Source organism: Mastomys coucha, unplaced genomic scaffold (genome assembly GCF_008632895.1).
Source record: "Mastomys coucha isolate ucsf_1 unplaced genomic scaffold, UCSF_Mcou_1 pScaffold5, whole genome shotgun sequence".
NCBI classification, from domain to species: Eukaryota; Metazoa; Chordata; class Mammalia; order Rodentia; family Muridae; genus Mastomys; species Mastomys coucha.
The window spans coordinates 846,790-870,196 of record NW_022196911.1 but is presented as its reverse complement, the minus strand read 5'-3'; the positions used below and the strand labels follow the sequence as shown (position 1 = coordinate 870,196).

The window sequence follows — 23,407 nt, the reverse complement described above, 5'->3', positions numbered from 1 at the left end:
CTGACTAAGGGAGTGCTCAGTGCAAGAACAATGGGTGTGAGAATGCTAATAGAAAGAGCTACGCACAAATGCAGACAGAGAGAAGCTTGCAGGTAATGCTGTTTTCAGGGCTGGGAACTGAACAGAGGGCTTTGCTATGCTTTACCACTTAGCTATAGCCCCAGCCCCTACCCCGATTTTTTCTTTTCTTTTCTATTTTTTAATTCAGACAAGGTTTCAATAAATTGCTCCAGTTGGCCTTGAACTTATGGGTAGCCTAGGGTAGCCTCACACTTGCAAGCTCTGTTTCAGCTTCCTGGGTAGCTGAGATTAAAGGACTATGCCAGGAAGCCCAACACACTTCTAACATACACAGCTCAAAGCTAATGTTAGCTGAAGAAAAAAGATGGGCTACCAGGTCCCTGAGATCAAGGGCTGTAGCAGATACTTTTCTCAACCATCATCCATCCATCCATCCATCCATCCATCCATCCATCCATCTACTCATCCATCTATGTATCTATCCTCTCTCTTTCTCTCTCTCTCTTTTCTTCTCTCTCTTTCTGCCAGGCTGACTTTGTGACCTATACTAAACGGGCCTCCCGCAGAATCCATAGAGGGAGGCAAAACAGGAAGAGGCGAGCGAGCGTTGGGGTAGGCTCTTCCCCTCTGGTTCTCACTGTTACAGCTGCATGGCCCTCAGTAGGCGCTCCAACCCACTGAGCTGGAAGCCCCAGGCCAAGGTTCTGAAAGACTTCTCCTACAGTGTTTAACAAGTAAATAAATGAAAACATCTCGGTTAACTTACAGCTTAGGTTTAGGGTTAGCCTGAGAACAGCCCCATATGAGTGCTACCCTCCCCGTGGGTAGTGTATGCATTCTGTGTCTTCAGCAAAGGAACCTTCTAGTATTTCCTTGCTTGGTTGTGAAGATGAAGAGAAGTATAAACCCCGAGGGGCAAGCCCGGTCTAAAATGAGCTTCGGCTGAACTAAGATTCACTTAAGCTGCTTTGAGGCCAATGGGAGCTTTTATAAAAACAAATCAAATGATAAAGTAAGTTATGAGTGTTTATTCATTTATCAATGTTCCCCTGATTGTGTACACAGGGGATGAATCTGTTACCCTTACCCTGATATGCATCGTGCCTAGCCGGTGGCTCACACATAGTAGGCCTTGCTCAAACCTGTGCTAAATAGGAAAATAACCATCAATGGCAAGTACTTTCGCAATGCCAAGGTGTCAAACACAAGTTTCAGGGACCTTTTGTGCAACAGTTCCTGACGGAGTGCAAACCACGGTATAATAAACAAGCGGGGAGGAGAGAGACACACTCTTGACTGTCAAGGCTCTGAGTAAACATGAAGCCGTCAGGAGGGGGTAGATTGTAAAGGCTGGCCAGACATTAAAGGAAACTTCCAAGGGTGTAGTTCAGTGACAGAGCGCTTGCCTAGCATGCACAAAGCTCTGGGGCTGATCCGCAGTATGGAAAAGCAAAACAAAACCCAAACAACTTGAATAGTGTCCTAAAGGAAGAACAAGAAAGATCTCAACAAGCAGAAGGAAGAATGACTGCTGTACAGGAAGTGAAAGGCAGAAAGAAACCTGGGTCCACACAGCCGTGGACCTTTAAATACAATTAGACAGCTGTTGGTGACTGCCAACATATGAACACCACCAATAGCCCTGGCTAGCCTCGGACTCACAGAGGTCTGCCTCTGCTTCCCAAGTGCTGGGCTAAATGTATGCTCCGTCATGCCTAGGCTGGGTATGTGTGTGTGTGTGCATGTATGTGTATCACAAAAATATATATAAAGGGTTAAGTAAATACTGTTTTAGGATGTGTTAGCTGCCTTATTCCACTAAAAAGACAAGTTTTTTTTCAGTATTTTGATTTTATAGCTTCTATGGGTATTTCCAGGATCTTTTCAGAATAATATATTCTGTGACTATTACCACAGCTATGCTCAAAAGGAGGAAAATCACGCCCGGTACTAGAAACCTAACCAAGTATCCAGGTCCAGTGAGATCTTGGATCTTAGAGGAGAATCCACTTTACCAGACCAGCAAATTCCTAACTCTACTCTAAAACTTATCCTTATAACCACAGGTGAGGGCAGCTCTCACCCCTCCTCAGCAGATGCATCTCTTTGTAGCAAATAGAGACCATTACAGAAAACAACAACTGGTCCCACCACAGAGGTTAATGGCTTGTGGGGACCCAGCCCTGGTGGATAAACCTATATATAACACAACTCCTGCACCTAAGGCTTAGGAAACATCACAGAGGAGTGGGCGAGAAGAAAGATCTCGCAGGAGCCAGAAGATTGAGACATTCACTGTGAGACCATATCGCCTCAAATGGCTGCCTAAACGATAACAATATTAATAGAAATTCGAATGTGAAGGGGAGATGAGGAGGTCCTGCCCTCAGATAAGAATCTCAGGCAACTAATGACTGCTGAGATGAGAACTAGCTTCTCTCAGAGATGAGCACTTTAATCCATTATCCAATACAAAGCGGCTAGCCTTGAAACCATGAACACACAAGCAAAAAGGGACTCAGCTAATAGAATTTATATATTTATGCATCCTTTCATATATATGTGTATCAACAATAAGAATGAAGAGGCTGTTAATTTGAGAGAGAGTAAGTGGGAGCATAGCAGGGTCAGAAAGAGCAAAGGGTGGGAGAGATGTAATAATGCTTTAATAATTTTTTGGGGGGGTTTCAAGACAGGGTTTCTCCATGTAGTCCTGGCTGTCCTGGAATTCACTCTGTAGACCAGGTTGGCCTCGAACTCAGAAATCCGCCTGCCTCTGTCTCCCAAGTGCTGGGATTAAAGGCGTGCATCACCACCACCCGGCAATTAATTTTTTTTTTTTTTAAAAAAGCACCAAATAAAGTGAAATAGAACTAAAAGTTAAAAAAAAAATGAGGCTACTAGAAAAAAACATGGGAAAAGGCTTTGTGGCGCTGGAGAGCTGCCTCGGTGGCCAAGAGTTCTTGCTAAGCAGGCGTGAGGGCCTGGGTTTGACTCTGTAGCATCCATGTAAAAAGCATGCGTGTGTGTGTGTGTGTGTGTGTGTGTGTGTGTGTGTGTGTATGTGTGTGTGTGTGTGTGTATAGACCCAGTGCTATGAAAGGCAAAGGCTGATGGAGTCTGCTGGCTGCGGTCTAGCTCCAGGCTCAGCGAGAGAACCTCTCTCAGTGGAATAAGGTAGAGAGTGATGGACTAGAACATTCTCCTGTGACCTTCAATCACATACAGGAATGTGGACCCCTCCTGTGGCCACACACATGTGGGCCAGAAAGAAAGAGAGAAAAAAAAAATAAAACAACACAATAAAACCAAACCAATGGCTTATAAACAGTTATGTTTCCGCTCACTTGGAGATCAGATGCTAAAGGCAGCAGCTTGGAAAAAAATCCCTTTTGAGTGATTGATTAAAAACACTACCTAGCATTCTGCTACCTAACCCTGACCATACCTTAGCAAGGCCACACTATTGCTGTTTCAGCTCTGCACCAAATAAAGTCATTGGTATGCATCTGGACATGCTGAATAAAAGATATTGCTCTTCTGTGTCTCCAAGGCTACGGAGCTGAAAGCACGTAGGTTAACCATTTTTATTCTGTGATACTAAAATCGTGTATCTTGTTGCCCATAAAATATTCAAAGAGAAGGATCAATTAATAACTTGTAAGTCAGATATAAATTGCTAGGTGCATGGTAATTACTCTGGCCCATAGTCTGTATTTTAAATGAAGCCTGAATTTTAAATGAAGGACATGTCGTTTGGCAGGTACCCTTCCTGGTAACTCAGACAGACGTACACCTGGAAACCATCCATGTTCATTTGCACTGATCCGACCACACAGGCACAAGTGCTGCAGGACACTTCTACTACCTGGTGCCCTGGGAACAGCTGTCATTGTTACCAGGAACGTCAGAAGTCTGTCTCTCTGACACAAACCACACTTTGCACCAGAGACTAGCCCAGTGAGCTATCGAAGGGGTGAGTGTGCACTTCTAGGAGCATGGGTCCCGAGCATTTACCCTGAGCATCAGGTTCACTTGAGAACCCCTGAGAAACATCCTTCCAAGGCAAGTGCCACAGGTGATGGGCAACACTGGGCTCTGGGAAATGAATACATGTCTCATTGTTAGAAAATCTGCACTCGCCATTGAGAGTTGAGTTCTTTACTACAAATAAAGAACTTACAAAGGTGATGGTTTTGGTTATTACTCTCAAACAGGACTCTGCAAGGACTACCAATACCTATTTGTCCCCTCCCTTTTGTTCTTGAACTTTTGATCCTCTCGCCTCAGTTTCCCGAGTGCTGGGATAACCACCATGCCTGCCTGAGCGTGTATTTTCATGATGTGTCATCTTCTTTGTGTGTCACAAACCTGACTTGGAAACATGTATGTGTTTGTTGTGTGTGCTCGCGTGCGCACTCATCGTATGAGCAATGGGAGCAAGCAGAAGTCATGGCTCTGTTTTACTTTCATGTTCGAGGAACCCGTGCACTTTTTAGTGTTTGACTTTCCTAACTGCACAGCAAAGCTATTTCATGTCTACTGAGATGCCTCCCCTGAATCTGAAGGGAACTGTTTTCTTGAGATATATTTTTTATAATATTTGGTATCTCTAAGGTCTACTTGGAGGCTACAATGAGGGTACTATGTTCTCATCCTATGAGAATGGGATGGGGTAAATGGTGGCCTCTCAACTTGTGGTCGAACCTTCATAGCTTGCCACTGGAGATTCCCTCATGGTGTTAGCAGGAATAATGCATTTCTAGAAACTTCCATCCTGATGATATTCCATCTTTCATAGGGCACATAAATGAAATCACACACTGTTCCCCTGACCCCCCATCCAAATGCTGTCTCTTCCATCAGCGAGACAGGGCTGGGAGAAGACAAATGAGACAATGAAGGGGGTGCTTCAAAAGTCAGGGTGGCTCTCGTGTGAGGCTTACCTCTCTCGTGGCCATTTAGCACATAGGAATGAAGCACCGGATAGGCTATGGTGGTGTGTGCAGGTCAAAGGAGAACTCAGAAGAATCAGAGTTGGGCAAGATCTGTTCTGGATATTTGTTGTGGAAAACTGGGGATGAATCACTCAGAGGAGGCTGGTGGCGGACAGGATGGAAGACAGATCTCTGCTAAGGCAGCTCACGCATACATACGAAATCAAACAACCCAGAAGTGAGAAAAGCAGATTTACAAGAAACTCAACCAGCAGGGACATTCGCTCACAGCTTGTCACAGACAACCCAAAGGGCCCAGGACCTACAAAGGAGAAAGCAGAAACAGGGCAGAGGGCATGCAGGCACAGGTGACCAAGGGAGAGATGACAGAAGAGGATGGAGAAGGGGCACGGACATGGATGTCGAGTGTCCCCTCCCCCATTTCCTTAATGGCTACAGAGTGAGTAAGACATACTGAGAAGCTTTAAGACTCTACAGATTCAACCCCATATGCACAGTAATGTATGTAAAACCCTAAGGACATTTAAAAACGAATGACTTTGAATTAATCACACCTCTACTCTAAAAAATTCCTACTTCATATACATAGAAGTAAACACATGTGCGTGCATACATGTATTTTAAATTTATGCATATAAAATTTGAGGATCTGGTGGCAAATGCCTTAAGTTTTGATGACAAAAAAAGTCACAGTGGCCACCTCTAACTGGAATATGTTCAAATTTGAATCTTTGAAGAAAAAATGAAGTACTTTTCTCAAAATCAACAAGAAAAAAAAACTCACCCCAAAACAACAACAACAACAATAACAACCACCCCCAAATACACTCTGCTCTGAAAATGACTTGCAGGGCAGAAACCAAACCTAAAGTAGGGAGAGGGGGCGTGAGTGGCCCAGTTCATAAACTCACGGCTGGCTGTGCTTTGATTTTCTTCCACGTAGCCCCCACTGCCTCTCAGAGGAAGGCTCTATGGTTTTACGTAAGTAACTGGGAAGACCCAACAAAAGCAAATGTGAGCCTGCCCAGCTCTGAAGGTCATACCTCAGAATGAGTGCAAACTCAGAGGAAGGGCATGGGGAGGACACTTACATCTTAATTCCCAGTGGGTAGGCAAGGTTAGCTTTCAGGGTCATCCTTTTGCCAAAATGAGTTTCTATGACTTTGTTCACAGCTCTTGAGTCTCACAGAGTGGGAAGTGTGGTCTAATGTGACCCTGCCTGAAGTCAATGGTACCTCGGAATGCACCTTACAAATAAATACAGCTCTGATTTGTTAACATGTGACAAATTTTTAAAAAAGGTATAGATACTCAGGAAAGAAGAGTGTTAAAAGTGAGATGTACATACAAAAAGGAAGGGTTCCTTTGAGAGATGGTGGGTGTCAAGGTTTGTAAAACTCAGATTTTGTTTTCCTGAGACAGGGTCCCATGTAGCTCTGGCTGGGCGATGGTGGTGTGTGCCTTTAATCCCACACTTGTGAGGCAGAGGCAGGTGGATTTCTGAGTCTGAGGCCAGTCTGGTCTACAGAGTGAGTTCCAGGACAGCCAGGGCCATACAGAGAAACCCTGTCTCGAGAAACAAAAACAACAACAGAACCAACCAATGAACAGAAGTTCATTGGTTTTGAACTTACTATGGATTGGAGAACAACCTGGAGTTCCCAGTATACCTCTTCCACCAAGGCTGAATGCCAACATTAGTTTAAAAATGAACTCTAAGACTGGATACAGTGACACATGCTTATAATCCAAGAACTAAGGAGGTAGAGGCAGGAGGGATTAGAAATTTAAGGCCAACCTTAGAGAAACTAAGCCAGAAAACCTGGTATTCCAATTTTTGGTTATATAGCCCCAGACTAGAAGGCTTGTCAAAGGCACACGCACGCATGCACGCACGCACGCACGCACGCACGCACGTCCCAGCAGCATTTATAGTAGTCATGTGGCGAAAGTAACCCAGGCCTGTCAGCAGAATGTGGTGCATACATATCGTAAAGACAACATCCAGTCTTTTTTTTTTGGTTTTTCAAGACAGGGTTTCTCTGTATAGCCCCGGCTATCCTGGAACTCACTCTGTAGACCAGGCTAACATCCAGTCTTAAAAGCAATGAGGATTCTCACATGTGCTATGACATCATCCAGGGACATCACACTGTGTGAAACAAGCTACAGGTTAAAAAATAAATAAAAAGACTAATTCGGTAAGATCCTATTCATAAGAGGTATCTAAAATGTCAAATTCCAAGACATAAAGTTGGATGGTGGTTCACTGAAGGATCTGGAGACAGGGTGGGGAGGGAGGGACTATTAAATGGATATCAAGCTTCAGTTTTTTAAGATGAGAATAGCCCTAGGAACTGGTTAAACAATAATGTGAATGTACTCAGTATCACTGAATTGTAAATGGTAACATATGTTTTACTACAAGGAAAAGCTATGTAAGATATTGGGCAAGAAAGCTACAATGAGGGCTGGTGAGATGGCTTTGTGGATAAAGGTGCGTGCTGCTGAGCCTCACCCGTGGTTCCATCCTTGGAACCTAAGTGGTGGGAGGCAGAACTGACTTGCACAAATTGACCATTGACCTCTGATTTCTGCATGCATGCTGTGGATTGTGTGTGCCTACACATCTCTCTCTCTCTCTCTCTCTCTCTCTCTCTCTGTCTCTCTCTCTCTCTCTCTCTCTCTTTCTCTCTCTCTCACACATACACACACACACATACACAGAACCACAGGAGATACAAGCAACACGCCTTCTAAATGAGTAGTTCTTATACAGTTCAAAAGCTTTGTTGCTAGGTCAATCCCTAAGAGCATAGCTTACCACCTAGAGCCGTCCCCTCCCTTGGGCCCAATATCTGAAAGCAGCCTTGGCTTTAAGAGCACAGGTTTGGGGCAAGAGCATGATCTACTCTCGGCTAATGGCACATAAGATGGTTAATGCCATTAGTCATGAGCTTCCTTCACTGCAGAGGATCCAGGAAGGCCACGCAAGATGGGTCATGTAAACAGTGCTTTAAGCGCTGGCCTTCTGCAAGATATGAGAGCCACCACTCCACTGTTGTCATAGTAGTTGGGACTTACCCGAACATCATACAAGAACTGGAAGCGGCTTCTTTTACTCGCAGCTTCTCTCACAGCCCTAGCCAAGTCCACAGACCCTTTTCCTCCAGCCGACCAGTGATAGCAGGGGACCGCATCAAAGGCACCGGCCCGTTTAGCGAGCTCGCACACCAAGTCGATCTCTGCACGGGTGTCCGTCCTGGTGATGAGAATGTTTGTGGATTCTGCATCTGCATTCACTTAGGGATGTTCTGAGAGAAAGACTAACGGTTTATATAGAACTTCACTCCCTAACACTGAATATATTGTGAACATCAAAAGTGGTCACATTGTGTTTAAATAAATCAGACTTGACGAAAAGGCATGTAGAAAGAATCCCCTTTAACGTGACTCGAATATTCTTTTGTTTTGTTTTGTTTTTGAGATAGGGTTTCTCTGTGTAAATCCTGGCTTTTCTGGATTTGCTCTGTAGACCAGGCTGGCCTCAAACTCACAGAAATCTTCCTGCCTCTGCCTCTGGAGTGTTGGGATTAAAGGCATACACCACCACACCCAACTTTATTATGGACTTTTAAATTCCACAATATCTCCTTTTGATCATTCATTCAGTCTATCAGACAGAATCACTGGGTAGAACGGGAAAAACCCCAACTATTCCTTCCACCCCCAACCAAACAGATGGTAATTTACTATGTGTGTTTCATTTCCACAGTAACACTAGAGAACACATTTGGGAAAATGAAACCAAACCAAACAAACAGAATTCTGCGTCTTTCAGATCAAGCTGAGAAAGCCAAGTGCCCCCAGGACATAAATGTAGTCACTAGTGTGGTCCCACAGACAGCAGAAAGCCAGACTCACTTGAAGACATTCAGTGCCACCACCACGGGCACCCCGAAGAGCTGAGCGATCTGAATTTGTTTCTGTAGGTTGCAGCAGCCATCGGCCACCAGCTGAATGTTCTGGAAGGAAAAGGCCTTTGTGTCATTATGTCTTACCTAACTCTCCCACCCCCCAAGCTAGACCCAGCCTCACCGCTATGGCAACATTTGTTTCTATCTTTTCTTTACTTCATTGTCCTAGATGTGTTTAAAAGGAGACCTAAGTCACCTCGTGTTTCCAAGAAAGATGCTTACAGACAGAGGTGATTCATGTTCAAGTTGGGTTTTAAAACTATTCTGGGTCTGAGACTTGGGCCAGGCAACTATTGCTATGGAAGACTGGCTAACAGAACATAGGCAGCCCACCTCCTTCAGCAAGGGAGCAAAAGTCCCTAGGATGCCGAAGGAGGGTGGGGTGAGATGGGGCAGACCTGCCTCTTCTGGCTTAAACCCATGGCGCCACCTGTAGGAGCTTAATGGTACGAGTTTGTCTGCAGGACAGACACTGATTGCACTCTTATAAGCCATAAAAACAAGTGTGCGTCTCCCAAGAGACAAGTTTTGCTACAACAAAAGAAGACATAGGTAAAAGCTTCACTTGTCTCTGGGCTTGGATAAGCTGTCCTGTGAGTAGAGAACAGCAAATAAGTCTACATTTATCTTTTCTTCAGCTTCAAGAGTTAACTGAAAGGGTTTTATCCTTTTATCCCATCCATTTTCATGGGGATGAAATGAGATCACAGTGAGTGTGCACGCATGCACGCATGTGGGGACAACCTTGGCTGTTCTTCAGGTACCTTTCTTTTGGAGGCAGAGTCTCTCCCTGGCCTACAGCTCATGAAGAAGGCTGGCTGGCTATTGAGCCCCAAAGATCTACTTGTCTCTGGCTCCCTTGTGTTGAGAAAGCAAGTGTGTGCCACTACTCTTTGTTTTTTATGCGGGTGCTAGGGATGGAATTCAGGTTCTCATGCTTCCAAGGTGTTTACCCACTGAGCCATCTACTCCATGAAGACAAGCATATTTCTAAGTTGTACATTTACTGACAGTCACCTGAAGCTAGTCACTGACTGGGTTGAATGATTAGACCGTCTTACCTCTTCTGTATATTCTTTCTTAAGAGGAACCCCAGCAGTTACCTGAAATAAAGAGACAAAAACTAAGACCCATCCCATGACTTAAAAAAAAGGGGGGGGGGCTGGAGAGATGGCTTAGCAGTTAAGAGCATTGACTGCTCTTCCAGAGGTCATGAGTTCAAATCCCAGCAACCACATGGTGGTTCATAACCATCTGTAATGAGATCTGATGCTCTCTTCTGGTGTGTCTTAAGACAGCTACAGTGTACTTATATAATACATAAATAAATCTTAAAAAAAAAAAAAAGCCGGGCAGTGGTGGCGCATACCTTTAATCCCAGCACTTGGGAAGCAGAGGCAGGTGGATTTCTGAGTTTGAGGTCAGCCTGGTCTATAGAGTGAATTCCAGGACAGCCAGGGCTACACAGAGAAACCCTGTCTTGAAAAAAAAAAAAGAAGTGCTCTTCCCTATAGCAATAGGGTCTACTCAACTTTGAATAAATCAATTCCTGTAATTTTTATACAAACCTTCCATAGTTAAGAAAAAAAAACTTCAAAATGTTAATTTTTGTGTATTTAACATCTTACTCATATAAATGGGAAAAGAAAACCCCCAACTCAAAACATGAGAAAACTGACTAGTAAAATCCAGTTATTTGTAAAGCAGACACAGCTGCCTAAATTAGGCTTGTTCTGGCAAGGTACAAATGTCTTGCAAGTAATGATAATTTAAGCAACTCGTACAATCTCAAAGAGAAAACCCAAATTCTCATGTCAAAAGATGGAAGGAAAACCTGCATCAGTTTTTATGCTAATCTGGCCAATTAGAAATAGAAGGTAATCCCTTAGAACTCATTAAAAATGGATCCCAAGCATTGCACTTAGCGATGAGCTGTTTAAACAACCCCCTCGAAGATGAGAACTAAGAAGGCGCCTGCAGCAAGCACCCTCATCCAACACTGCATTGCAATTAGGAAGTGCTTGCCAGGGACAAGGGAAAAAAAACCTATAGAAAATGAACTCATTTTGAGCAATGAATGGCAGCCCAGAATCCCCCAAAGATGTGGTGGGTTAAATCAATACAATTAAGTGAATTCAGACAGGTTAGCAACAAAAATAACATATAAGAACAGAAATAATCTGTTATTTAAAGATTTAAAGCATATAGGAACAGATCTGTACGAAGACACAGACGATCATTATGAAATAAGCAATAACTTCTATTGAAATATATCCAAGCAGAACTATAAAGAGATGTCTAACATCCTTTGCATAGAAATCCCAAAGAGATTGCAGAACCTGTAAGCTAATTCTCAAATACACACAGGGTTTTGAGCATGTAGTTCACTGATACAGAGCTAGTCTTATGTAGGCTGGATACTGCAAACCTCAAAAAGTAAAATAAAGTCCATTGGTAAAATGCAGATGTCCTTGAAAAGGGTCACTTGTAGGTCAAATGTGAAGGTACAGCCTGGCTTTGGATCTCCACAGTACATTGGCATGAAGAGACATAACTAGACCAGATCAACTGAAGGGAGATCCCAGAAAGAGGCTTGCACACATTTGAGAAAATGCAGTCATCCCACTCTGGGTCAAAAATAAAAGGGGGAATCACTTAAATATACTATGGAAGCAATCACTTATTAATAAAAAAATAATATTAAATTTTGTCAATGCCATACACTCCAAAACATGTGGTTTACTACACGTGTTAACTTGTGGAGAATTTAGGGTGTCTCAATATTTGGTCAAGCATTATTGTATGTGATTTTGTGAGGATACTTTTTGATGAAATCTAATGATTTCTGTATATACAATACAGACTGGCCTCCTCTAAGCCAAGGAGAATTTTCCATCAGACTGGACCCACACAATCAATGGTTCCTGAGTTCCCAGGACTTGCACGCTATATAATCATGTGACCTGGTTCTTTATTCCCCTCCATCTTCTACCACTTATCTACACACCCAGTGACTTCTACTGTCTTGAGAAACCTGATTAGTGCATTTAAAGGATTAACTGTGAAAAGACTGTAGAGTCAGAGTATATGGATGTCAGTTTTTACACCACACCAAGAACGGTTAGCATGCTGGGAGACAGGATTTTTTTTTTTTTTTAAAGATTTATTTATTTATTATTTGTAAGTACACTGTAGCTGTCTTCAGACGCACCAGAAGAGGGCGTCAGATCTCATTATGGATGGTTGTGAGCCACCATGTGGTTGCTGGGATTTGAACTCAGTACCTTTAGAATAGCAGTCAGTGCTCTTAACCACTGAGCCATCTCTCCAGCCTGGAAGACAGGATTTTAAATGCCATTGGTATAGCAGTTGAATCTTCATACACGGGCTGGACCTAGGCCTCTCCGCTCATAGGTAGCAGAGGTGCAGCATGGTCTTCATGTGAGTCCTGAACAACTAGAGTGGAGGCTATCCCAAGAGCTGTTGCTGGTATGTGGGATATGTTCTTCTAGCTGGGCTGCCTTGTTTGGCCTCAGTGGGAGAGGAAGCTCCTAGTCTCCCAGAGGCTTGATATGCCAGGGTGGGAGCCAGCCCACTTGCTCAGAGGAGAAGGGGAGCGGAAGATGGGGGAAGGACTGTGGGAGAGGGTTATTGGGGGGACAGTGAGTGGGATATAAAGTGAACAAGTAAAAAAAAAATAATTAAAAAAAATTTGGGCTGTTGAGATGGCTCAGCGGGTAAGAGCACTACTGACTGCTCTTCCGAAGGTCCTGAGTTCCGACCCCAGCAACCACAGGGTGGCTCATAATCATTCATAATGAGATCTAATGGCCTCTTCTGGTGCGGCTGAAGACAGCTACAGTGTATTACGCCCGGAGCGAGCGAGATTGGAGCAAGCGGGGTTGGAGCGAGCAAGCGGGGTTGGAGCGAGCGAGCAGGCGGGAACAAGCAGAGATTCCGAGTTCAATTCCCAGCAACCACATGATGGCTCAGGGATATCTATACAGCTACAGTGTACTCATACACATAAAATAAATAAATAAATAAACCCCTAAAAAATATTCACTGTCATCTTGAACGCATTAGGAAATGCCCAGGGGATTAATGAGAAGCACCCCGGGTATGTCTGCCTGAGTGCTTCCAGAGAAGCTTAAGGGAGGAGAGAAGACCTATGGTGGATGGAGGCAGCAGCATCCTATGGGCTGGGTTCCATGAATGAATACAAAGGGGAACAGGACAAAAAACACAGAGCGAGATGCAAGCATTGTCTTCGTTTCCTACTCTGGATGGTGCGATCGATTGTTCCGCCCAGGGAGCAGCACTATTAGAGGGTGTGGCCCTGTTGGAGTGGGTGTGGCCTCTTGGAGTAGGTGTGTCACTGTGGGCGTTGGCTTTGTTCTAACTTCCTGGAAGCCACCGCTAGCAGCCTTCAGATGAAGATGTAGAACTCTCAGCTCCTCCTGCACCATGCCAGCCTGGATGTTGCCATGCTCCCGCTTTGATGATAATAGTCTGAACCTCTGAACCTGTAAGTCAGCCCCAATTCAACGTTGTCCTTTATAAGACTTGCCTTGGTCATGGTGTCTCTTCACAGCCACAGAAACCCTGACTAAGACAGTCTCCTCGTCCCCAGTCACTGTCCCTTCCTGGCACCAGTGGCCCCTATCCTGTTGTCTCAGATCTTGAGCCCCAGCAAGCCCTTCCTCCTTTAAGCTGCTTCTTGTCAGGTATTTGGTCACAGCGACAGGAAAAAGAACTGTGTTAAAATGGGCGGGTTCAAAGGTCACAGGGTTTTCCTGCTGCCCAAATAATGGATTAAAAAAACGCAAACCTCAGCTGAGTAAACAGACATGAGGCAGCCATGGCTATTTGTGCAGTGATGCTGAAGGGGGGCAGAAAATATCCTGGATCAGAAAGATCACCACAGAGCTGCTTCCAGTAAGAGGCAAACGCACTGAGGCGGGTGACACAGACGGAGATGGATGTCAGATCGGAAGATCAAAGTTCATTTGCTACTCAATTACTGAAAACATTTCCTGGATATGGAATATGCCAGGCCCTGGGGCCCAGTAACTAATAAGACAGTTCCTGAGAGCAAGGAAATCAGAATCTGAGGAGGACAGACATTCATAAAACACCCTGAGGCCACGCCCAGCCTTTGCAGCCCTCCCTGGTTAACCATCATGCAACAGTTTGGTCCTGCAATGTTCGCCATACTTGGGGAGAGCTAGTGGGAGGTGGCCAGACTCTTAGAAGGAGGGGCCTAATGGGAACTGTCAGGGGAAATACAGGGAGCCTTGACCCTATCCCCGATCCTTACGTAGGAGGTGAATAGTTCTGTTTTGTCCTGGGTTCCCAGACTGACGGACTTACTGCCTTTGCTTCATGTACAAATGCTGACCTGAGGATTACAACTTAACAAAGCCTAGAGTGAAAATAAATCGCAGCTCCTTATGAGTTGAGTATTAGGTATTCGTTTCAGTAATGGGAACTGACTTCATGATCGGCATTTCTACTTATGGTCCCGAACCTTGTGTTACCTTCACTGCCAAAGAATCACGGGATTAAGCGGGGGAGGAAGAAGCAGAAAGGAGGAACTGGGACGAAAGCACTGTAGTAACACAGCACACACATCAAGGAGAAGCGCAGTGGGCCCGGAAGTTGTGCCGAGCATTTTTTACAGTCTGGAGGTCTGGAAAATCTCTGGACTCAATTCTAGGTCTGACCAGTTTCCTCAGCAGAGGTGTGATGTTACCACCGCTGGTCTCTGCGGGTCCCCAAGATTTCCTCCTGTATTTTATAAAGATCAACTCAGACCAGACAGACTTTAAACCTTTTAGAGGATCAAGGCTGCTTGAGTTTAAAATGTGGTTGTGGCAGAGGAAGAAGAGAACATTTCAGGTTATACATACATGCATATACTTTTTCTTTCATTCATTCATTCATTCATTCATTCACCCATTCGCTCACATTGGTGTTTTGCCTGCATGTCTGTTTGTATGCAGGGTATCGGATCCCTTGGAACTGGGGCTATGGAGACACTATTTGGTTGTTGGTAACAGAACCCAGGTCCTCTGGAAGAGCAGTCAGTGAGTGCTCTTAACCATAGAGCCAATTCTACAGTTCATATGTGGCTTTACATTTTTTCACTATTTATCTATTATGTGTGAGTTAAACCCATATGTTTATGAGTACTGTGTTTTTGCAGGTGTCTGTGGAATCCAGAACAGGGTGTTAGATCTCCTGAAACTGGAGTTAGAGATAGCTGTGAGCCACCTGATGTAGGTGCTGGGAACAGTTCCTCTTAAGAGTGGCAGCTGCTTTTAACCACAGAGCCATATCTCCAGCCCCTGGCTTTTTTTTTTTTTTTAAGCTAGGAAAACCCCAAGAACTTACACTCGGCCCACCTCCATGCATCTTCAGAGCTCTAACGGTGGCCACCAGCACAACAACATTGGGCACCAGGCCAGAAGCTCGGCATTTGATGTTGAAGAATTTCTCCATGCCAATATCAGCCCCAAAGCCAGCTTCAGTCACTGTACAGAAACAAGTAGGGAATGAGCTATTATTATCAGAAGAACAGCAATCAATGTTTAATAACAGTACAAGCACTCATACTAGCCCTTACCCCGCCACATGGGCCACTGCAAGGGGCTGCATCTTATGCCTACACAAAGGTGACCTGGCATCTCGCTCACAATGGAAGATGCTTAACTTCATCGCACAAGGCAAGGTCTCTACCCTGTCAGACCCAACAGGCCACAAGGACTCACTGGAAGGCCAAGAGCTATCTTCCCAGTATTTACTCCAACCAAAGCTTTTCTTGACATAGATGAGATCTTTCAACCTTGTAACTAGGCTCCAAACTTTATCAAAGGGTCAAGCATACATTATTCTTTCTTATTTTGGGGCCCCTGATCAGTTCTGTTGGTGAGAAAAATTCAAGTGGAGGAGGCATGGCTTAAGGATACTGAGCAGGGGATCTGAGGAAAGACAATGGCTTGATTCCAGAATCCTATCAGACTCCTTTCCAGTTGATAGAAACGGTACTGTGGGGGCTCGGTGGGTGAGAGCGAGCCCTTGTTGCACAAGCATGAGGAACTGAGTGCAAATCTCCATAATGATGAAAAAAATCTTGGTGTGACTGAGTGTACCCATAACCCCAGCACAGTGGAGGGCAGAGACAAGATCGCTGGGGTTTGATGGCCACTTGTAACCCCAGCACAGTGGAGGGCAGAGACAAGATCGCTGGGGTTTGATGGCCACTTGTAACCCCAGCACAGTGGGGGGCAGAGACAAGATCGCTGGGGTTTAATGGCCACCAGCCTAGCTCCAGATTCGTTGAAAAGAGATCTTGATTCAAGGGAAGAAAGTAGAAAGTGATAGAATCAGACATCCCACGTCTTCCTCTGGCCTCTGTGTGCATATGAGCACACATATATATATACCTGCAAACTCGCCCCCTCCCCTAAGGCATGCTTTTGTGACATTTGTGGAGGTGACGGATGGAACTTGAGTATTGCTTTCCAAAACCACAATCGATTCTGGGTCAGTATCAGACTCACTCTGTAGACCAGGCTGGCCTCGAACTTAGAAATCCGCCTGCCTCTGCCTCCCAAGTGCAGATTCAGTTTTTTTAACAAGATATTCATGTGCAATGATTGTTCCTTATCATTTGGGAAAAATACTACTGATATAAAAAGTATTTTGGAATATGGGCCATCTACTGACAATATGACTAAGGCCATAATTAGTGGTACAGATAGGAAGTAGAAGTGAATGAGTTTACTGTGGTCTTATAAAATACCGAGGGTTACTGTTGAAGCTAGCACAACGCTTGCCTTGCATGAGGGAATTCCTGGGTCCAAATCCTCAGCAGCACCAGAAAAAAGAAGTAAAAAGTAAACAAATGAAGATATCGCCCTAGTACTCATGGGAAATAGATATTTTAACAAGAACTGATGGAAATAATTTTTTCAGATGTTATTTTAAACTATATACATACTTAATTATTGCTTTTTCTTTTAGCATTCCATGTACCTATTTTTTTTATAGAATACACATAATTCTAGAGTCTCCTTTAATTTAAAAGTAATATTTTATTTCTGTACTACAAACTTTTAGAATTTGCGATTACAAAAGCAGTAGCTTATAATTTTGTTTAATTGAGGTGCCAAAATTTGTAAACCTGTTCCCTCTGTTATTGAACAATTGGGCAGTCTCCAGCATGCAGAAAGACACACTGAATTCGTGCTACATATGAACTTCAATCTCTTTCAAAGTATATTCTTGGAATAAATTTCCAGGGTGAGGTTATGGGCAACAGACATAAAACATCTTTTATGACCACTGATATGCACTTGACAAGTCAGTTTTATGGTTTGAAATTAATGTTTTAGCTTACTATAGAAAAGACCAGGTTTCAGAGCTTTGTTCTCATTTATTCCCCTCCCCCACTGCCTGCCCTCCCTGCTCCCTGATTCTTTTACTGTTTTTTCTTTGAAAAGATTTATAGCAGAACAATTGAAAGAATACTCCTCCTTCACATGGCAGATGGAACCATTCTCATGACTCCATCCACTGTGGGCAGAGTTAGAAATGGTTTCTAATCCCCTGCAAGGAGGCCCTGAGAGGCGTCTGCATAAAAAGGCTTATGATGCAAAGGAGATTCTAGGATGTTGGAGATGTAAGGACCACAGAGAAAAAGAGATTGGGCTAAGAAGAATAATTCTCTTTCCCCCCCGCTTGTTTCCTGACCGTGGATGCAAAGCCACCCACTCCTGCTACCAGCCTTACCCGCCACAACAGACTACAGCCCCAAACTGGGAGCCCGATGCCTTGCCCGCCACAAGAGACTACAGCCCCAAACTGGGAGCCCGATGCCTTGCCCGCCACAACAGACTACAGCCCCAAACTGGGAGCCCGATGCACTGTTCTGCTGGGATGTTGCTTTTCTCAGTGTTGTATCACAGCAGCAGGGAAAGTAAGCAACACAAATACTAAGTCCTTAGACAACTGCTCAGAGGCGCAGAGGATTGCTTTTACGACCATTCCTCTGCTGTCGTAACCCTCAGCGTGGTCCCCACCCACACTCTCCTCCATTCACAGGTTTTCTGTTACCCTCAAGGAGAAAAAAGTTCTGAGCATCTTTACCACGAAGACTTTGAAGCCTTGCTCATGTAAACCATCCCTGTTCTGTCTCCCTCCATACTCCAGGGCAGAGAGGGTACTCAGTTTGGTACAATGCTTGCATAAATACAGGAACATGAGTTTGACTCCCTCAGCCCATATTATAAAGAGCCAGGCATGGTAGCTCATGATTATAATCCCAGACTGGGCAGGTAGAGGCAGGTAGATCCCTGGGGCAGGATAGGCAACCAGTGTAGCTTTCATTGGTGAGTTTTAGACCTATAAGAGACTGTCTTCGGAAAGGGGGGGTTGTGTGGGTGGGTGACACACTGAGGACTGATACCTGTAGTTGTCCTCTGACCTCTGCACATATCCACATCCACATGCATGCACACTTGCGGACACACACAATGATGCACACACACACACACACACACACACACACACACACACACACACACCCCTCATTCTATAGTAGCATCAAGCTACCAACCTTCCTGAAACAACCCTGCTACATCACTATCATCCCTGTTATTCTTTTCCCACCTTGAAAATTCCTTTCTTTCCTCCGCTGCTTAGACACAGCATCTAAACCTCAGTTCAATGGCTCACATCCTAGAAGCTCGCCTGGCACTCAGGCAGGGGAATTTCTCTTCTTGTCCTCCTGGGCATCTTCCACCGCTGCTATTGTTTCTCCCCCTCCCCCACTCCAGAGATTTGCATCCTCATGAGCTCTGCTAGCTGTTCCTTACTGTCTCCAACACCTAACACAGCCCCTGACTTATAGAAGTGTATAAACGAATAGCGTGGGACTCAACAGCCAATGCAAAGGTCACGACTCAACAGGACAGACACATTAAAAATAGGGAGAAAAACATGTCAGTCTTACCTACTCTCTTTTTTTTTTTCTTACAAAACTGTTTTGACAATTAATCATAGATGCGGTGGTGTAAAGACCACACGTGTCTGACAATGAATGATGATGTCATCGCCTTGAGTGTCTAAATAGAGAAATTAAGCCCAATTCCGTACTTTTTAAGACACAAACTGGAAATAAACAAGAGTGGAGAAAAGAGAGTTGGGAAGGAAGTGGGTGGTGGCTGGGAAGGCTCATGGGCTCCAGCTGCCAAAGCACAGCGCAGGATACAGAGAAGAGCCAGATTCCCATGCTTTGAAAGCTGCTGTTTTCTGAGCATGTGACTACTCTTAGGTCGTTAGCGTCCACGCTGCAGGCTGCCAAGGGAGAAGGTGAGCTGATGGGTGATCAGCTTTTACTAAAGCAAGAAGCACTTTGCTAAGGCATCATCAGTGACTTAACTTGGAGATTGACCACTGTAGCCTTAGCCCCACCCAGAAGGGCCTTGATAAGAAACCCGCACTTGTAAGAAAGTCCTGTAGGTTTAACTTCCTCAGGACTTGCCGAGAATCACCAACAAGTTAAACCTCCGTAGTGATCTAAAAGAAGCAATTTATTCCCTTATCTTATTTGCTATCCCTCATAAAAAGTTAAAGAGCCAAGCCAAAGATCCATCTCATGTCGAATTTAATAGACATATCCTTAAATCATGAAGCGAGTCAGCTTAGCATGACTTGGCTTTCCTGAAAAGCATGGACTGCAGGTTTCTGAAGGCTGCCTATTTAAAAGAGGCTTGTGATTAAAAATATTTGCGCAAGCCCGAGCTATTATTTGTCTTGGCAATCTCCTTTTGTTACAGCTCTTTCACTTACAGCATGAATGGAAACAGGAAATGCTGATGGATGGGCTCACTGAGTAAGCACAGAAGTGATCCTGCAGGACAGCTTGATTCAAATGTCAAAAAAACTACAAGCAGCTCAGAAACGGGGGTAGGGGCCGTTGGGTCCCAGCTGGAAGGGACTAGGAACTCTGGGTGGAGAAGGAGGCTGGCGCGCAGGCAGCTGTCTTGGCCATGACAATTCCCAAGAGCACTCAAGAGTACTGGTGTAAAAATCATAGAGCAGGAATGACCAGGAAGGCCACAAAAATGCGACACTGCCTATGACATGAGGCAGGCCATGTGCTCTCTACACAGCCCCTGAAGGAGGGAGCTTGTGTTTGCCAAGTTTCCCTATGTTTTCTCTGGCTCCTTGTATACAATGGGGTGACAACTCTCATATTTCAAAGTAAACACCTATCTTTTTTTGTTTTGTTTTGTTTTTGTTTTTTTCGAGACAGGGTTTCTCTGTGCAGCCCTGGCTGTCCTGGAACTCACTCTGTAGACCAGGCTGGCCTCGAACTCAGAAATCCACCTGCCTCTGCAGCCCAACTGCTGGGATTAAAGGTGTGTGCCACCACTGCCTGGCAATATCCATCTTTTTTAATATTACCTTTTTCTAGAAAAGTCCTGTCAAGTACAGGCTCATAAAAGCCTAGAACCATGAGGAATTTTAGGATGACATTCTCCAGCCTTTTTCTAGCTCCTGAGCCTCAGGCACCTTCTGGAGAGTGGACAAGGGACCAGTTTGTGGATCTGGGCTCCTCTGCTGCCTGAACAGGAGCTGCTCTGACTTCGCAGCATGCTTTGTGATCCACAATACAACACTTCTCAATAAGTGTGTACGTCTCAGAATTTTGGAAAAGCTTTCATTCTTTTGTCTCACTTGACAAGTCCTGAGCCTCTGCTGCCCCGTGTCTATTTAGGGAGGCGGCTAAGCCCACAGCTGCTTGGCTGTGGTGAAGGTAAGGAGGCTAAATTCCCCAGTGAGCAGGCAGCATGACTCTGCCTTCCTTCTGTTTTCAAATTCCATATTCTGCTCCTCCCTATTATCTACTTCCCCCTTTTCCCTTTCCACCAAACTGTTTCCCAGGAAGCCTTCCTCCCTTCATGTCTTGTTATCATTTTTATTATTTGCTTTGGGGCCCTCTGATTTTATTTATGATTGCTTGTGTAAGCAACAGTGACTTAGCAGTAGCTAAACCACCTAGGAATATGACTGCCTCCTCCGAAGCAAGCATTAACTTCATTAGCTGGGGGTGTCAAGCCGGGCGGTGGTGGCGCACGCCTTTAATCCCAGCACTTGGGAGGCAGAGGCAGGTGGATTTCTGAGTTCGAGGCCAGCCTGGTCTACAGAGTGAGTTCCAGCACAGCTAGGGCTACACAGAGAAACCCTGTCTTAAAAATCCAAAAGAAAGAAAGAAAGAAACAAACAAACAAAACCCAACCAACCAACAACAACAAAAAAAACAAAAACAAAACCAAAAAAACTCCTGGGGGTGTCAACATTAACTGCCTATAGTCCTCCTGGGTGGGGGTGTCACCAAGCACTATCGCATCTGTGATGGGATGTTGATATGGCCTTTTCTCTGTGAATTTCTCCCCTTTCCCCTAGACAGGGTAGACTATGTAACCCCCTGGCTGGCCTAAAATTCACTATGTGGACCAAGCTGGCCTCAAACTCACAGAGAGAGAGAGAGAGAGAGAGAGAGAGAGAGAGAGAGAGAGAGAGAGAGAAAGAGAGATCCATCTGCCTCTGCCTCCCAAGTGCTGCGATTAAAGGCTTGCGCTCGGCATTGAAATCGTACTTATTTACTTGTAGGCAGGTAGATCTGAATTCCATGCCATGTCATACTTAGTGCTGGCTGTGCTGTTCTCATACCTCACCCCCTTAGCCCATCCCTATGGTATTGCAAACCATAAAATGTCATTGAGTTCCTCCTGAGTGAAGTGATGTTCTTTCCTGCGTCCCCTCCGACTAGTGGGAGTGGTGGAAACTCAGCAGTTTCTGGAGATATTTTTGGTCACCACTGGCATCTAACTAAGACACACTGCTAGGCATCTTATAATGCTCAAAACTTAAAAAACAAAACAAAACAACACAACACCTCCACCCCACTCAGGCAGCTGGCTACGAGTCAAGCAGAACAAAGGAATGCTGGACTTTTTCTAGACACTCCCTCTGAGAATATTACAAATGCACCAGAGGCTAGACTACAAGGTTGCACAAGCTTATTATGTTAATCACCGTAACCTCATCCACTGAGATCCTGGGGTCTGAATTATCCGCATAAAAAATTCCGCTCAGCACAGGTTTGATGTATTGCATCAATAATGGGGTCAGTGCAACTTGGCAACTGGGGACAAAGGTGAGCCCAGACTTAATAGCCTGAGGAGGAAGGAGGGGCCAGGGGGGAAATGCTTGGCGTGGGAAGGTACAGGTGACACAGGTAATGGTGGTTGTCATTCTTCCTGCTAAAACGTGTATTTGCTGGGAGGTAGGGTGACTATTTCACAAACTAGGCACGAGAAGATGAGGCTAAACGGAACATTTATTGAACATTTCTACCTGGCCATTGTTTTCCAGTTTTATTCTCTTACTGTGCTAATACACTTGGAACAAAAGCAACTTGGGAAGAAGAAAGAGTTCATTTCAGCTCACAAATACCAAGTCATAATCTGTCCTCTAGGAAGGGCAGGACAGGGATTTGAGCAGGAACTGGAACACAGGCTATGGAGGAGTCAGCCAGTGGCGCTCCCTTACTGGCTCAGTCATTGGCTTATGCTCAGGAAGTTTTCTTATATAGCCCAGCCTCACCTGCCTAGGAATGGGTGTCACTCACAATGGGATGCTCCCTCCTGCATCAAGACAAGGAGCACAGGGCAATGTGAGCTGGGTAATCCCTTTCCTCTTTCCACTGGGCCAGCAAAACCCTCTGCTTAAAGCCTGTGATTGGAAGGATGGAAGGTTTCAATGATTGTCTCTAGGGTACTCTGGTATTAAGCTGGACCAACACCCAGGCTCGTGGGTGTCCCTTCTCCATACAGGCTTGCAGATGGATGATCCATCAGACAACCATAGACATTTCTCTAGCTGAACTGCTTGCAAATGCCAAAAGTCCAAATGCCTTGTGCTTCAAGGGTATTTCATTCTTTAGATTCGGAAATTTGTTTTCTCTCAGAGCAATTCAGCTGCAGATTACCCATCTACTCTTCTAATTGTTGGTTGCCATGCAACAGAGGCGGGATTTGGGCAAGGGAGAGTAGATAAGACTTTGGATGAATCAAGAAAGATTTCAGAGAGGACACTTCAGGGACCATGTCTGTCTGGACTTCATTCCTAACACCAGGTGCAGGCAGGCCACACAAGCACATTGCGGGGCTTCCCTCCTTAGAATCAAGTGGTCTCCCAGAGCTGCCTCCCCACTGAGCCCTCAGACTCCCAAGACTTGTCTCCCTAAACCAGGCACCAGTTTCCTTGACACTGGCTGGAGAAGTGGGTGATTCTAATTTTCTAGTTTAGATTGTCTTTACTCAGTGTACAGCTAGGCTGGGGAAAAGGAAACTGGTTTAGTTTAAAAATTCTCAT

The 23,407-nt window shown here is 44.8% G+C and overlaps 1 protein-coding gene across 2 annotated transcripts in view; it reads right to left on the bottom strand.

Moving 5' to 3' along the window:
* Positions 1-23,407, bottom strand: part of Mthfd1l (methylenetetrahydrofolate dehydrogenase (NADP+ dependent) 1 like) — a 181,783-nt gene that overhangs the window by 52,786 nt on the left and 105,590 nt on the right. For both annotated transcript variants that reach the window (XM_031351087.1, XM_031351088.1), the window contains exons 21-24: positions 15,353-15,492; positions 10,018-10,059; positions 8,904-9,004; positions 8,064-8,241 (exon numbers count right to left, since the gene is read on the bottom strand). In XM_031351087.1, coding sequence (XP_031206947.1) covers positions 8,064-8,241; positions 8,904-9,004; positions 10,018-10,059; positions 15,353-15,492 — 461 coding nt within the window. The remainder of the gene's footprint in view (positions 1-8,063; positions 8,242-8,903; positions 9,005-10,017; positions 10,060-15,352; positions 15,493-23,407) is intronic.